This window comes from Carettochelys insculpta, chromosome 3 (genome assembly GCF_033958435.1).
Source record: "Carettochelys insculpta isolate YL-2023 chromosome 3, ASM3395843v1, whole genome shotgun sequence".
Classification (NCBI taxonomy): domain Eukaryota; kingdom Metazoa; phylum Chordata; order Testudines; family Carettochelyidae; genus Carettochelys; species Carettochelys insculpta.
This window is the reverse complement of record NC_134139.1, coordinates 37,180,721-37,198,227: the sequence shown is the minus strand read 5'-3', so window position 1 is coordinate 37,198,227 and position 17,507 is coordinate 37,180,721. Positions and strand designations below refer to the sequence as shown.

The following is a 17,507-nucleotide window of genomic DNA, read 5'->3' as shown; positions in this document are numbered from 1 at the left end:
CTCAGTGGTCCCCAAGCTTTTGAGGTTGTACCGACCCTTACCTTGTCCATCTCCCTCATCCCCATCAGATGGGGCCAGGAGCAGGGAAACAATGGATGGGGCTATAGTGGCTGGGGCTAGAAGCAGAGCCACAGCCAGGAACTAAGGCTGGGGGTAGGAGCAGAGTCCCAGCCCAGCTGTGGTGGGAGCTAGCAGCTGCTTCTCACTTAGCCCAGGCAGGGAATGAAAATGCAGCTAGTGTCCAAACCAGGGGTCTGCAACCTGTGGCTTCAGAACCAATGTGGCTCTTTAAGGACTTCTTTGTGGCTCCTGACACTATAATTGCAAAATTTTTAAAAAATGATTATTTTTGATATTTTGGTGAAGATCTAAAAGCCGAAAAGTAACATATCTAAATAGCAAATTACATGTGATCTCGGCGTGTTGGATAACTCCCCCTTTAATACGTTCAGTACATTGTGGGATATGTGTGTGCACTGCCCTTAAAATAAAGGCTACTAAAAGTATGTTTGACGATATTTATGAAGGACTGTCTCATATTCACATGCCTTGCAGCTCTTGAATTATTGAGTTTTTTTTTACTGAATTCAGGGGAAAAAATGGTTCTTCTTGCTCTTTTGGTTGCTCACCACTAGTGACAGGGCCAACTGTTGAGCCGCTCAGGGGCCAGGTGCATGGCCAGAAATGTGTCTGGGAGTGGAACCGGAGTAGAGCTAGGTGGAAATTCCCTCCCAGTCTCCTATGGAGGCTGGGCCAGGCTCTACAGTGCCCTGCCCCACATTCCTCCAAGGCCCATTGTGGGGGCATGCCCCATAGTTTGGGGACTTCTGGTCTAACTTCAAACCAAAATTTACTGATGGCCAGTTTGTATCCATTTTTTCTTGTGTTAACATTAGCATTTAACTCAAGTAATTCCTTTCCCTCCCTCGTATTATCAATTTACATTAATATCAAAAGCTGTAATGAGTTAGTGAGATTTTTCATGATAAATTGTTGTTTTCAAATGATCATAAATTTCTGGTTTTTGAGTAAGCAGTTTGGGTGTGTACAAAATAAACCATTTTACTAGTAGACAAAATTAAAAATAGTTCATGTATTTTTTTAATTCCAAGAGAGTGAAAAATGTTTTTCATCTAATTGCACACAAATACTTCAAAAGTTTGTACTTAGAAGCTGAACTTTCCTTGAGAAGTATGGTCTTTATTCCAGACAAATGAATAAATCAAAAAGATGTACTAAGAAAAGCAACACATTTTTTGCTTGTACCGTTAAAATCAGGTCTGATGATGTTTATTAACACACATTAAGACAACTATTTAATGCTAATAAATTGCTCTGATGGCTATCATTAGCAGAATATCAAAGCCAAGTATAAAATACTATGATTTATTGTGTTGTTTCTTGAATAATAGTTTGCATTCTTTTGTGTAGTGGAAGAAGGAAACGTTGAAGCTTTACTCAGTACCGAAGATCTTGGTTTTCATAATGCAATTATTCAGCGTATCAGAATTTCCCCAAATCAGAGGTACATGGCTACCAGCATAAAAAGCTCAAATTCTGAAGAATCAAGCTGTATTGTTATGAAACTTGAAAAATTACCTATAGTGGAATATATTATCCCAAACGTGTTCAGTTTTGGTAAGTGGTGTGGAAATCTAATGTGGCAAAATAGCAAGATAAAACTCTCCATTTACTGCCATTTGAATCAGTAATATTTTTTAACAAAATAAGTATGACCGTGTTAAACTTTTATCCATTGCAAAACGGTGTAGCTGTGTTGGTTCAAGGAGAGAGACAAGTTAGATGAGGTGATATCACCTATTTTGTCTTGTCTGTGAACAAGACACACACATGTTAAAACTGCAGGTGGGCTCTCAATTGAGTACAAAGATTTATTGTTTTGAAAAGTTTGTCTTTTATGCTGCATAATTGTATAAGTTTTGCCATTCAAACAAAAGCAGCTCATTCAGTGCTGTATACATTCTTTTGATAAACATAGCTCCTAATCCTGAAAACATTTATGCACATCATCTTCATATGTGTGAATGTGCCTATTGAGATGATAACCTTTTGAATGTGTGTAATGTTAGTCACATACAAGAACATTTGCAGGATTAGAGTCGTCATGCCTAATTTAGCAAGCATGTGCAGCTCCAACTGAAGTCAGTGGTGCAGTTGATCAGCAACTCTAAGAATTAGGACCCAAGCGCCAAATATATTTTAAAACCTGTGAACAGTTGCAGTCCCAGTTGATATCATTTGGGCCCCAATTCAAATGCTCCTAAAGTCAATTCCATTGACGTCAGGGTTTGGCTGGAGCCCTGGGCCCTTAGTAAAGTTTCTTAAGTTAAATTATCTCTTAGTTTTGCTGGTAAACTATGCAGTAGAATACTGAAATGGAAGTGGAGAACTTTCTTTGCTCTTGCAACATAATAGAGCAAGAGAGTATAGAGCTTTGTTACACCATATTTTATTTTCTATTACTACTACTAGTGTTAGCAAGTAGGGAGACTGGTTTGGATGGTTTATCTTGTATCCAGTGAACATTTCGCTGAGCCAATTCACTGATCAGAATGAAGCAGATAGACAATTCAGTAGGTGTTCTTACACATTTGTTCTAGTATCTTGTTCTGTCCATGCCCATGATTTTCCCTCATTGGGACTGCACCTGTAGAGTGATCTGCCCAGACAGTTCAATATAGAAAAGGAAAAAAGCACAATAGACTAGATTCTTCAGTGTCTCCCACCTTGCGTGATTATGTACACTTGTGCAAAACATTGATCAGAAAGTTAGCTACTTAAACCCACCTTGCTCAGGTGTAAATAATTATGTAGAAGTTTCACCATTCAGGAGGAGCAAGCTTCATCACCAGAAGCACATGTTCTCAGTGGGGGAAGAAACTGAGGGTCTAAGCCAGCTGTCTCAAACTCATGGCCCAGAAGCCATCTGCAGCCCAACCAGTTCCACAATCCCACCTGTGCATGGCTGCTGGCATGTGAATCCCTGTTGGCCTGGGAGGAAGGAGCTGTCCATATCCTTCTTCCAAGCCTGGCCCCTGCTCTGTCCTCTCTCCCCTGCATCACACGCCTTTCCCTGAGAGATGTGGCCTTTGGGATTACTGGGAGGGCCTGGCCCAGGGTGACAGCAGGGGTTTTGTCCTCCCTCCTCCAATACTCACTGGTGTGGTGGGGCTGCAGGGAAGCAGAGCAATGCAACAGTTTGCTCTTCTCCACCACTGCCCAGCCCTACCTGGTTGCTATGCTTCACAGCAGTTGCAGGAAGCAGAGTGTCCCATCCCCAGCACAGCCTGGCTTGGGAGTTGGCAGTGGAGCAGAGCAAACTACAGTAACTCTGCTTCCCCATGGCTCCCACTGCCACAGTGAGTGCAGGGGTCCAGACCGCTGCTGCTAGCTCCAGTCTGCCCAGGGACCCGCGAGCTAGCCTAGGTGTGAGTAACTGTAGGGTGGTGGGGCAGGTGCACCGAACTGACCTATGGACGGGACAGCTGCACACACGTTCTCCGTGACACAAGGATGTGTCAGCAGTGGCACAAAGCTAGTAGCTGATCTAGCCCTGCTGTGTTACCAGTGGTTATGGTGCAGGCCCCTCAGGGAAGAGCTCAAACCACCCAGGAGCAGTAGATGGGGCCAGGGGATGCACAGCATGGGGGAGAACAGATGGGCCAGCAGGTGGGATCAAGAAATGTGTGTTGGGTGGGGGAAATCTTATGGAGTACTGCCAGAGGGGGCACCCCACTGGTCCACTAGGAAGATTTGAGGACTGGCCCTAAGGTAACTTGAGTTTGAGATCCTGGTTCTAAGTACAGAATTAGACCTTCAGTGCCTATGCAAAGAATTTTCTCCTAGTGCGTAATTCATATTGATGGATATATGGGGAGTGCTTGTACAGTTGTAGGAAGTTTCAGTGGTGACACAAAAACCTGGGTTCTCTCCTTAAATCAGATTAAAACTATTAACCTGATGATAAAAAAACAAAATATCACTTTTAGCTTAATTAAACTCAGATGTTCCAAAATCAAATTTTTGCAAATTCTCTGAAAAATCTCTTGGGATGGTCAATTTTTTTTTTTTTCAAGTTCTCCTTCAATCTCACAAAATACTGTGCTTTTCTTTTTTTTCCCCCAGAATGGGCTACAACTGATGTTCTGTTCTATACCAGTCAGAAGAACCTTGTATGTCACCAAGTGTTTCTGTCTGATTTTGCAAATAGAAAACATGCTGAGCTCGTTTATACAGAACAAGATCCAAGGTAATGTCTCTCAAGCATGTTGAAACTTCCCATTATATATTCTTATGTGTGTGAATACCACAAAATATATACAGTGAAAGCTTTGTTATGCAACATGCATGGGGGAGTTGGGGTTGCAGGTTACTCAAGCTTCTTTGCCAAAATCAAAAGATGTTTAAGAAAGGAAATAACCTTACTTACCACTATTATTGTATTTTTGTTTTGTATAAAGTACTGTAATTTACCCCTCCTCTACTGCCTCAGGGCCAGACAAATGCAGCTGCCGCAAATGCTGGAAAATGATGCTGGATTTTTCCAGTTAACTGACGGGGGAATTCTATTGCCATCTCTGGCAAATGCCGGTTAACTAAGTTTTCCAAATATTAAAGTGCCAGATCACAAAGCTTTTACTGCATACACAATTGCTCTGAAAAATCTAGAAAATGTTTTCTTCCACATTATGTATTAAATCATAAGGCCTTTTTTTTCTGTTACTAATTACAACATGTGCTTGGAGAATGTACTCTGGTTTGCGATCAGCTTTAAAAAAAACTGCTCTCACTTACCTGTTCAGTGATTCATAAGTGCGAAGATGATTTTCAAGTCAAGATATTCTTGGTATAAACCAGGCTGCGTTTTTTCCTAGTTTTGCATCCGTTAAAAAAGAATGTCCAACACTACTCTGGTGGGCCTTGGTCTTTTCTTGGTGTGATAGTCAGGGTGCCACCACTTGTCCTATTCTTGGGCATCAAGGGCACCAATAGTGCCACAGTAGGAGAAAGGAGGGGAGAGTGGAAAGGGACCCAGGTCCACCTCTTACTCCAGGTCCCAGCCCCTTCAGCTTTTCCCGTTCCCTGGTAGTCTGGTCCTCTTGGTTAACAGCAGTACTTCTCCAAACTCTAATCAGCTCTTTCCCTCTCTGTCTAGAGCACGGAGGTGAGGGAGAGAAGGTTAAATCTTGGCAAGGCCTTAAGTGGGCTCCAGGTGCTCCAGTTACCATGTAGTAATATTTCCCTCTTCTCTTTCCCCATATTGTGCCTTGTCCAAAGAAATTGTTTGAACATGTCCCTCCTAATGGCCATGGAAAAGCAAAACCAATGGCCTGTTGCAAAATGGGGGGTGCACATTGGGGTGATGTGTATTGGGGGTTTTGCTGGGAATATACACATTACTAGAGAGCACAATTATACCAGCACATGACCAAGTTACATACATGTACACATTACTATCGAGACTGTGGTGTATGCGTGGATCTGTGGAACTCATTGCTGTGATTAATCAAATCAGTGCATGCTGCCTGACTGCATATCATGTGGTTAAGTAGGTTTGGACAATACCTCATTTCTCTGTGGACATTCAATGGACTTGTGATATGAGCAAAAGCATACAAAACCTTCCAAGGTAGCTTAAAGCAGCTGCCAAGAACTGGAGACGTTTATAATCTATTCTCTAAAAAGGTCTAGAGATCTTAACCCTGTTGAAGGAGGAGAAGCAGCGTTTTTGGTGGTGGCTGGCACGTTGGACTATATTAAAATGGTCAGGGCTCGATGCTGCTGTAGATCGTTATAAATGTTGGCTTATTGTGAAGCATGCTAAGCTTGTGTAATGTACACTGTGGTGGTTAAAGGGGAGGTGGGCACAGACACACAAAGCACAGCCACTAGTTGTCACCTATGTATAATGTAGTAAACTCTCCCAACCAGCGTATTCGACCAGGGATGCACAAAGTGGAGGGCACAATATTTTGTAAGGGGAGTGCAGCAGGATCAGCTTCTTCCCCTCATGACTCTTGCTGCCTCTCCAGCCCTCGGCTTTCTCCCACGCAGCTGTCACCAAGGGAGTGCGCCCCATGCTGCTGGGCCAATCAGAATGCACAGAGGCCCTGAGTCAAGCAGTGAGGGCAGCCAGAAAGTTCCTGTCTTGGGTAAGGGTCCCTCCTTGGGCCCCCCACCCCAAGCACCCCTCCTCCTTCTGGGCACCTTCTTGAGCCGGGCAACACCCACTTTCTGAGCATCTCACCCCCGCTTTCCCGAGCACTCCTCCTCTCTTCCCCCCCGCATCCCTTCCCGTGTCCTCCAGGGATGAAAAGTGGGGCCTGATGTTAAAAGTTTGCTCACCTCTGTATTAGGCAACCAGGCCACAATCTTTTCAGGCCCACTCTAATGGGAAGCCTGGAACACTAATTGGAAAAAGTGTAGTATTTCAGTAGGAGAAACAGTGCAGGGCACCGTACTACCCAAGAGGCAGTGGGACAGAGCATTGAGACATTCCATCTCGATGCCTGGACCTATCAAGAAATGTGGTGCCATAAGTCCTATGCTTTTCCAGGGATAGGAGGATCCCAAAAGAAAAAGAAAGGGCTGGAGCCTTAGAATTTGGATATTCATGCCAACTTGTAAAGGCTTAGAATTTTAAAAATTTAAGTGTATTATCACTTTTCTCTTTACAGGAGTATAACAACAAAAAATGAAAAATCACAGCCTGCCTGTGTATGGGCCTGCACTCCCTGACAGTCTGAAGCTATGTTCTTCAGCTAAGGCCTTATTCTTTAAGCATCAGGAACATCAATAAGTTGGGAAGAGTTCAGTCACATCGTTGCATTCAAAACTAGCCATGCTGAAATAAAGGTAATACTAGGCTGTGCAGAAGCTGGTTATAATGGAGTGAACTACTTGCTGTGGCTCCTTCTGCTTGTCACAGTGGGAATTAGCTCAGTTCATGGAGAGTACTGCTTTCTGGACAGCATCTCCCCCAGTTTCACTCTGCTCCACTGTCTCCACCAGCTCTGTAAATGTGTGTCACTCCTGGGACTGTAGCATCCTCTTCTGAACACTGCCCTCCAGCAGTGCCCACCACTCCTTTCCAGCCAAGATCAGCAGTCCTCAGTCCTTACACCTGTCACTGTGGCTAACTGCAGCCCCAAAGTCTAGCCCCTTGCGTTGGGGGAAGGCAGAGTCAGTATAGGCCATACTCCAGCACAGCAAGATGTGAAGGGTGGGGGCTAGATCTGCCCTCTTGTGGCAGCCATCTCCTGCCTTGCCTCTCTCCCCTTGACTGCTGCCGTTCCCTGAGCCACTTCCCCATGATCTTTGTACCTTCTTGGTCCTTGTGTCAAGTCTCACAGCCTGGGAGGTATCAGGCTAGAGCTTCTGCCTCTCATCAGCCTGCCCAGCACTGCTCTCTCCAAGGAGCTCTGGTTCCTGTTACCTTACTTTTACACTAGAGAGTCCACCCCAGGGTTATACTGATATGTATTTTATGAAATGCCACCATTAGAACAAAGAAAAGGAGAAAGTAGCTTTCAAGCACACACCCACATCTCCTCCTGCACTCACATCCTTACACAGATGAACTCACACAGGTGAAGAGTTGCACAGGGACAGTGGAGGAAGCTGAGGCATAGTGGATCCAGTGTGTCCGGCAACACTCATTAATCCAGGCCAGTTTTCTGATTGTATGATCCCCACTTGTCATCTTGCTCTTTTGTCAGCTTAGTACTCTTGAGTAGTCAGGACCATCCATCCTGGAGAGAAGGGAAGGGGGCCAGGGCCGAGGGCCTCCTCCTGATCCCCCTCCCCCAGCTAAGACTCACTCCTGCAGAGTGATGATGTAAGAAGAAAGCAGGAAAAAAAGAGAGCATTCCTATAGCTTTGCACTCATCTTTTATACGCTTCAGTCCAGTCCCGTTGCCCCAGGATGCTGTATGACTAGGAATCATCAGCTAATGGCACATGGGACTTTGACCTTCTCTTGATAGGGCCTCGTTCTCTTGCAGGGCTCAGCTCCTATTATTCTTGGGTCATCAAGATGCTGCTAGCAGCTTGGTTGTCCAAACAGGCTGGCTTCCGGGACTGATTTTGTTACATGCACACACACCTTCACACCTCTCGCTCATGGAAAGGAAAGTTCACTTCAGAAAAAAAATTTTCCAAACGGAACAGCCAGGATTTCTTACAAGAATTATGGTAACATAATATTTAACATAGACCTAGTAGCTGCTACAAAACAAAGCCCATAAAACAAAATAACTATATAGAACAAAGCTAAATCTAGAAAACTAAGCTACTGTTAAAAGCTTACAGAAAGTTAAACAACTTAAAACCAGCTATGACTGAAAGTTACAGTACTTAAAATGGCCTGGTATTGGACCAAGCAGTGGGTTTCACTCCTTTACTGGGATCCAGCTCCTTCTTCTTTGCTGGTCAAGGTGAGAGTGACCTCTTCTCCACTCTGCAGGCTTTTAAAATTCCCAGTCTGTCCCTAATTGGCTGACTGGTCCTTGCTCTGATTGGCCAGGTTTTGGTAGACTTCTTCTGGCCTGCTTATAACCCTTTCCCTGCTGGAGTGGATTACAGTACCTCTGCAGTAATCCAATCTAATACCTCCAGATAAAGGAAAGATCCTGAAATGTTTCAAGAAGGCTTAGTATGTAGCTCTCTGTCTGCCAAGATCTCACTTGTAATTTTTTTCCCCCATTATGGTCCACTCTTTTTGTTGTTAATCTGTATGGTCTCTGGTTCTTTAATTGTTTCTGTCCACTGTATAATTAATTTTGCTAGGTGTAAGTCAATTAAAGTGATGGGATATAATTGATTAGAGACTAGTGATACGGTTAGGATTGGTTAGTAAAATTTCAGTAAAATGATTGATTAAGGTATAGCTACAAGTTTTACTACCTGAGATCAAACAGGAAGTAGTCAGAAAGAAATGGAAATAACGTTTGCAGGGATCTAACCCCAATTAACATTGCATTGTCTGGACTTTGGCCTTCTGGTCTTTTGCTCTCTGTCTGCATAACAAAAGCCAGGGGAGAGGATGAAGGGAAAGTAGTCTAAACAGATCCTTCATCTGTGATGATTGCCCCCAAATGTTTGAACTGTTTCACTGTGTTCAGTTCTTGTCTACTGACAGTGATATGTGATCTAATCCTGTCATGTTCGCTGGCCATCAGCTTGGTTTTCTCCACACTGATTTCCAAGTCTTTGTTTCAGGCAATGTCCTCTAGTTGTTACACAAGATTGGCAAGTTCATTTTCACTACCTGCTGGACCGTCGAGGTCATCAGCAAACTGAGGAATTGAGACTATTTGGCCTCCCTTTGCTAACTGTGCATAGCTGATCTTCCAGGCATCAGTCGTGACATGCTCTCAGTAGGTGTTGAAAAGTGTAGGCAAAAGGAAACAGACTTGCCAGGCTCCAACAGTGGTGCAAAACTACTCTCTTATTGTGCCATTGAAGAGAATTGCAGCATGGGCCTTATGAACAACATTGTATTTCTTCATGGTTGCCCAGAGAGCTTCGTGCTGCATGCCTTCTTAAAGTCAACGAAGGTGTGGTAGAGGTCCCACTAGTGTTTTAAGTACCTCTCACATAGAACACAAAGATTGAAAATCTGTTGTACTTCTTCCAGCAGGAAAGCCAACTGTCCTTCAGTGATGGTATGCTACTCCTGTGGCTTCAGTCTGTTCAATATGACTTTCAGCATCACTTTGCTAGGATAGCTAACTAAGCTTATGGTCCTGTAATTTTAGCACAGTTGCAGGTTGCCTGTCTTTGACAGAGTGATGATTAATGAAATGATGGATTGAAAAAATGAGAGAGGACAAACATGCACTTAGTTGAGACTCAAGCAATGATGTTTGTCAGTGATGGTGCCTCAGTGAACAATGTGGTTATGGGAGTGATGATGATGAACCTTTCCCTGGTCCACAGGGAATAATGCCTTAATCATTTTAGGGCTTCCCTCTACCACTCTCTGGTTCTGTTGTATCACAGTAGTTGGTGAGTGAAGCTGTTGTGTTCCCAGTGACAAACTGTGGTTTACTGAAAGGGTATTCAATCACCTTTCTGGTAGCAGTGGTTTAGGAAGGAACACAGATCATTGCTGGATTGACTGCAGAACTAGTTCTCAAGCCCTAGTTCATGGTCTAGTCTCTCTGAGGATTCTGACTTCATGCATAACATTTTAAGAATGCTGGTATTTTTGTCTTACTGAATTTCATTCTCAGTAAAATAGTTTTTTAATGGGAGAATGGCTAAAACTATACAACTGCGATGAAATAACTGAGATCCTTTTTCCAACTGTGCTTTATTCATCCAGTTGTATAAAACTATAAAGCAGGTGGCAGAATCAAGTGGAACAAGTTGCAGTGGCCAGACACTCCCCTGCAGAGACATTGTTGACACAGTTCTGAAAGTCACAGTCATTACTATAAGTCAAACAGCAAGCTCCATGTAAAGGCTCATAATTCAGTGCAGTACATAACTGAACCTTTGTGTGAGAATGAAGTATGAAGAATTTTCCTTTGTTACTATTATACATCAACTAGATGTAGATGAACAGGTGACCTCTTGAGAGTTGAAGCATGGGAAAAGCCATGTGATCTGACACAAGGGCAGCAGAGTTGGGCTGGCAGCCCTGATGGGGCTGGTGGCGGGGGACCAGCACAATAGGGCTGACTGCCAGCTGCCCAGCCAGAGCTGGTGGTGCAGGACTGCCTGCTGTTTGCCTGGCCAGCCAGGGCCAGTGGTAGCGGGTCTGGTGGCCCAGAGGCCCCACTCTAGTAACCAGCACATTTGATGATCTTGCAACCCCAGTTCTCTAGGAGTGCCAGATAAAGCTTGTTCTGTATAACATTTCTAAGAAGCTGAAGATCTCTAGCTCTGATTAATAATGATGATGATAATAATGAAGTAATATCAGGTCCTTAAGCTTTTGCAAAAGGAATGGCACACTTCACAGCCTGCCGTCCGTGGAATTCTGGCTGACCGAAAGCAGTGGTGCCCTATTGCTCAGTTGGTAAGCAATCGGTAAGCAGAGGGCTTATTTTCTGCGAAGTCTGTAAGCTGTAACAGCACCACAAAGGTGGCAAGGAAAAGATGTGGAGCAGGGCATTTTGGACCTAGAGAAGAGGCAAACAAGTAGTTAATTCTGGAACATCCATAGGTAGTGTGGGAAAGACTACCACCATCATAGTAAAAAAAGAGTTAAAGCCCTGAAAATGCTCTTTGAAGAGTTTGCTAATTCCTGTCTGTATATTTTGAGACCAGAGAAAGGACCATTGTGATTATCTAGTTAAAGTTAAATATTTGTACTGTTAACAAATTGCAATTTACTTCTAGTTTGAATTTGTATGATTTCAGCTTGTAACCAGTGGCTCTCATTATGCTTTTAGCTGCTAAAATAGAGACATCTACCATCAGAAATCTTTTTTTCGTAGGTAGTGGTAGATAGTTATTCATTCATCTCTTAATCTTCTCTTGGATAACTGAATACATTGAGTTTTATATGTCTGTCACAATAAGGCATGTTTTGCAGACCTCAAGTTGCTATAGCTCTTTTCTGTATTCTTTCCAATTTTTAACCTCCTTTTTTGATGTGGACACAGTATTTCAGTAATATCATTAATACTAGATACACAGGTAATACAACCACCCTACCTGTCCCCTGCCCTCTTGGCAGGACCTAGCACCCTCCCTGACAGATTTTTGTTTTTAAACTATTTGCCTCAACCCCTAAATGGCCTCCTAACTCATAACCCTGGGTTTACAAGGCCAGTTCTCAAACTACCGAGCTGTCCCTCATGGAGCCTTTTCCCTCTTCGCACAGTTACTAACATCAATGCTGAAGTGGGTATAACTAAGGTTATTGTAGTATTCCAACCAAAAGTCTCCCCTATCATTCCAAATACTGCCCCCGTCTTTCTGAACCGATTGAAAATGTGAATCACCATCACAGAGTAATGTCCTCTCAAGATGCCAGATATGCTTCGTCGACTTAGTTTGATTTCTTGATTCTGACAGAAGTGAGATTTTTTTTATAAGGACTCAGTGAGCTTAACTGCATTTTTTTTTCTTGCAGATTTTTTGTGGATATATATTGCACAAAAGACAGACGTTTTCTCGCTATCAACAGTAACAGCAAGACTACCTCTGAAGTTTGGTTAGTTGACTGTAGCCAGCCTTTTAATTCACCTATTCTTGTACAACAGCGAACTAAAGGGGTAATTTATCATGTTGAGCACAGAAATGATGAATTATACATTCTTACTACTTATGGAGAGCCTGCAGAATACAAGGTAATCTTCTGACAACCTAATAAAGCATAATATTCATTCAGTTGCCTGCTATAAGTCACATGGAAATAGGACTTTATTTATAAGAGGAGCTGATTTTATTTATGTTTTACAGATTACTGGAGGAATTTTATAAAAAAAGCTAGACATATAGTGCACTGCATGGCTCTAAGGGCTAACAGTATGTGGAGCCTTTCACATTTGGGAATTCTAGTTTGACACCATCCCATCTGGTAACAATAGAAAATTATTACCCTCTGATAGTTGTTTAGCCTATATTAAAATCTGTGGGTAGTTCAGTCCAATTTCTAGCTGACAAGAGGTGTCTATTGGAAAAATACCACCCACAGCTTAGTGACAAATCACATTGGCTGATCAGTGTGAGGAAGTTTGTACTGCCATTGCCCATGCTGGTATTAGATACATTAAAAAAGAGTTCTGGTCTGCAGGGCATCAGTCTTATCACATTTCCTCAGCACTGAACTTACTTCTGCAAACATACATTTCTACAATGTGCACTAGAAATTTGTAACCATCCAATTCTGTTCCTGTCCTTTAGTGCATATGTTGCCCTCATGGACATCACTTAATCCCTTTTAATGACTTTCCTGCTGAGGTGTTTAGACTCTCACAGAAAATACAGAAAGGTTTAGCTTAAAAGAAACATGGTGCCGCTCAATTTCTCAGTTGTTTTTGTTTGTAGATTGTAATACATAAACAGGAAGTTGTGTCCTTAGTTGGAATAGACATCTAACTTTGCCAACATTCTGCCTGGGTGATATATGGCACTCTTCATTTATATACGCTAGTCAGAGAAACTGAATAAGCATGTTCAATAGTCACACAAGGGGCTTAAATCTATTTTGAAGGTAATTGGTTATCTTCTGAAGTGGTCGTGTCCAAAAGAAATTCAACAGTCACCACAGCCCCCTCCACCCCCCCGAGCCAGGCACCGCCCCCAGAGCCAGGCACTTATCCCTCCCCCAGCGCAAATTGCTGGTCACTCACCGGAGCTGCATGAGCTGCCTCACCATTTGAGCTGTGCTGCAGCTGCAGCCCCTTCCGCACCTGGGGCGATGCTGTGAGCCGTGCGGGGCCACCGGAGCTGCAGGAGGAGCTACCTTCGCTGCTGCCACCATGCGCTTGTCCCACAAAGTGTCCAGTTCACTGTATGTGGTGAACAGAAACTGTATTGTGTTGAACACCGCGGTTCTAAAGCATAGGTTACTAGCTATTACTGAAGGCATAGATAGATACCCGTGTTTATACTGTTGCCCCGTTGGCCCAAGCAATTAGCCAGTTTTTATGACTTTACTGAATTGTTTTGCCTGGTAGGAAAATTAATTATACAAATCAATTTTTTGTGCAATCCTGTTTATAAAAAAATATATAGAATGCCTCAATGCAGTAGGCAGTTTCTTAGCTTGCAAGTTCTACTGTCTTTTCTGTAAGTTCTGTGACCCAACATGCTTCGCTTTGCTCCCTCTTAGTGCCACATTCACTGCTGCTTCTCTCTCTCTCTCTCTCTCTCTCACCACACACACACACACACACACACACACACACAGATCCATGCAGCTGCTTTTCCCTCAGTTTTAGGAAAATCCAGCAGTTCCCACCTCTTATATGCTTGGACAGTGGCATCCTTTTATCTCCATTTATAATCACTACATTAAGGGACTTTTAATTGCTCCTTCCATTTAGACTGAAGGACAGGAAGTTTGCAAGCCCCTCAGCTTTGACCAGGTCTCTGATTGATAGCAGACCGTAATACCATTCAGTATGACATTTTCCATGTACCTGTGTATAATTTTTGTAACTCTTGTAATTTCATTTGTGTGTTTTTTTCATGTTATAGTTGATGAAGACTCCAGTTGGTTTCTATGGTATGGAGAACTGGCAGTTGGTTTACACCTTAAAAGAAAACACTAAGCTAATTGACCTAGAGATGTTCAGAGATCACTGTGTGATATTTTTGAAACACTACGGTCATCTTTATTTAAATGTGATTTCTCTTGTTTCTCATTCAGTTCAATCTATGAAGGTATAGTTTACATTTTATTTTTAAAATAGTTGGTTTATTACATGGAGATACTTACATTTGGCTTTTATATAAATATGAACAGCAGAGTAGCTTTGAGTACTGTACTATAATAGTGACAGTGTACGTTGTGTTGTCTGTGATCCCTTATTGCAGTCAGGCCTGTTAGAATAAGGCCAGTTTCTAAGCTCCTGACACAGGTTAAGAAGTAGTCTCACTGACTTCATTGGACCTTCTGGTACTGTGAGGTACTATGCAGCGTAATTTAGGATATCATAATCTGGCCTACTGAGAGGACCAAGCTATATCATCAAATTCAGATTATACTGAAAGGGCATGCAAAAGACCAGTGTGTAATGCTGACGCACCCCATTGTAAGTATTGTTGAAGAATTATGTTTGTTGCAGTACAATTGATACAAACAAATACTTCCTCTTTTTCCTAGTTGTTAGATGCCACATTTTCATTATGACTTAAAAACTGAAAGGAAAAAAAATTGAGCTCATAAAAATACTTTAATTTCTACAGACAAACAATTCAGCCAAATGGTTTCAGTTTGGTTTTGTATATATTTTAAAAGTCAAAGCTCCTGGAGAATTGTTAGCCTTGTTGCAATAAGTTACTAATGTTGTATTCCACAAACTCCCTTCCTACTGGTGTTCCTATAGGTAAATATAGTACACTTCCAGCACAGTTGCTGAGACTGTTGCGTTTTAAAAATTATCATGTTAAATTGAACCAATTGTTCAGAGAAGGGACTGTAATTTCTGTGTAAAACTTTGACTTTTAAAGTGGCACAATTTCTGAAGCCTCTATCAATCTGCTAACCAGACCTCCTTTAAGAAAGTAAGTGGTGGTCTAGCAGAGGGCTTGACACAGGAGCCTGCTGCTTCCAAAGAATGACTCTTGATTCCTTTCACTTTTAGTTGAGTTGAAAATCTTAAACATAATAGTGGTGAATTTCTGAGTGTAGATGTGCCAAGAAAAGGGTTTGTTCTTCACAGTGGCTATCACTGCGAACAAAGTTAGAGGCAGGGGTTTTAAGTGGCTGAGTACTACTGAGCCAACTTATGATGTGGAGTAATAACTGACATTGACTTGGCTGTATTACAAGTTGAACAAGACATGGTACATCAAAGGGGAAATAGGATAAGGAAAATGGTTAAAATAATGTAATAGCATACCAAGTAATCCCTAAAGGGGGACTATTTTAGCAAGATTTTAAAAAGATACAATTAATATGTTATTCCCATTTTTAAGTGGTACTTTGAATATGGCTGTATTTATTTTGTCTTCTCTATGAAAAACTTCAGAATTCAGCTTTATGTTCCATTTAAAATCTTCATTTAAACTTCATTAGGTGGCTGTAGAACAGATTAGCTAAATTCTTCTCCTTCCTGACACTGTTTCATCAAACATTTTAATTTATAAGAAATGGAGCTTGTGTTAAATACAAACAGATAATTCAGGATTATGTCCAGATCTTTTCATATGAGACGAGGCAATGAACATGTTTATAAAAGCAGTAAAAGGTTGTACTTTAAGTCTTTGGAATTATTATCAATCTTCATTTTCTCAGTTACCTGCATGGGCCTGTGGGTTTGAATCAGAACCCCATCCTGAGTACAATGCCAGCACTTGCTATTTTCAGCTCACCTCTCCAGTACAACCCCCTAAACGTTTTGCATATTCTTTGGTGGAAAATCATCTGGCTGAGGAGGCGGCACCAATTACAATTAATTGCCACACTTTACGATTAAAAGCTAAAAGCAAGGTAAGACTTTCATCCATTTCCCTTCCCACACACAATCTGAAAAAAGTGTCTGTGGAAGGGAGTAGGGATTAAATACCATACTAGTGCCATATTTACTAGAACTGTGGGTGTTTTCTCCCATGCTACAGAAAAAAGATCAGGAAAACAGCATGTTAATATTTTTTCCCAGATATGGTGTATCTTGGAGCTGGTATGTTATCATCAAGAGGGTGTAGCTGAACATGACACAACACAAGCGTATTAGTATTATGGCCTTTTATCCCCTTGCTAGTTGGTCTATTAGAGCATGTCCTGGATGACAAAAGGAAAAGTGCCAAGTGATGTACAGCATACATCAGTCAAGAAGTGAAAAAAATTAACAACCTTTGAAGTTTAAAAGATCTGAGATGTTAAGTTAATAACAAGTTTGCTGTTACAATAAGTGCTAAACCATTCAGTTCATAATACATTAATTGTGTTACAGGAGGAGGGAAGAGCTGGATATTTTGGTGCTTTAAAAATACCTCAGGTATTGCACTTAAATTTTTATACTCTGCATCAGTAAACGAGCCCAGCAGAGGTTCAATCTCTCACTTTATTTTTCAAGAGTGCTTTGTATAGTCTAAGTGGGGAAAAAATTACTGTAATCAAAAAAACACATTTAAAATAAATAATTTGCGTTTTCATTGCTATGTGTCACTGTGAACTCTGAAACATCCTTTAATGTAAAATACTCCTTCATTTCCAGGATGAAATTTTGGTGCCAATTACCGTTTTTTATAACACAAATTCTAAAGAGCTACGTAGGAGACCACTTCTGGTTCATGTATATGGAGCTTATGGCATAGATTTGAACATGAGCTTTAAAACTGAGAAGCTGATGCTAATTGAAGATGATTGGATATTAGCATATTGCCATGTTAGGTAAGTTATAAGTATATAATGTTATGAAGTTTTTTGTATGTATGGCACATGGTCACTATTTTAGAGACTCATTTGGACAGCTATGAAAAACCTTCTCATTTTGCAATTTTGTATGGTATCCATTCCTGTATCATCATATTTCTATCTCCCTGCAAAATTATAGGTATCCTTTTTGGTAATTACTTGATTCTGTCACAACTCGAGCACCCTAAAACAATTAAGGTTAAATTCACTCAGTCCATGCACAGTGCTTGAATGTGTCTAATTATCTGTAGGATGTTTGTATTTGATTTTTCATCTTAGTACTTACAGTATCTCAGGCTTTTCTAATAAATATCATTTTCTGTAAAAGTCACATTTTGTTCTTACTCAAAAAGCAGAATTTCTGCTATTCACGTAAAAATTTACCATTACCCTCTTTTTCTCAGGCCAGTAGCCTTACTGCATTAAAGAGGTGACTGACTGG

General features: G+C 41.6%; 1 protein-coding gene across 4 annotated transcripts in view; it reads left to right on the top strand.

Annotated features, from left to right (window-relative positions):
- PREPL (prolyl endopeptidase like) overlaps window positions 1–17,507 on the top strand; it is a 36,518-nt gene that overhangs the window by 6,051 nt on the left and 12,960 nt on the right. For 3 of the 4 annotated variants that reach the window (XM_074989630.1, XM_074989626.1, XM_074989627.1), the window contains 7 exons: window positions 1,432–1,638; window positions 4,147–4,270; window positions 12,110–12,326; window positions 14,182–14,367; window positions 15,944–16,138; window positions 16,602–16,646; window positions 16,866–17,041. In XM_074989630.1, coding sequence (XP_074845731.1) covers window positions 1,432–1,638; window positions 4,147–4,270; window positions 12,110–12,326; window positions 14,182–14,367; window positions 15,944–16,138; window positions 16,602–16,646; window positions 16,866–17,041 — 1,150 coding nt within the window. The remainder of the gene's footprint in view (window positions 1–1,431; window positions 1,639–4,146; window positions 4,271–12,109; window positions 12,327–14,181; window positions 14,368–15,943; window positions 16,139–16,601; window positions 16,647–16,865; window positions 17,042–17,507) is intronic. The other variant, XM_074989629.1, reaches the window with a different exon arrangement.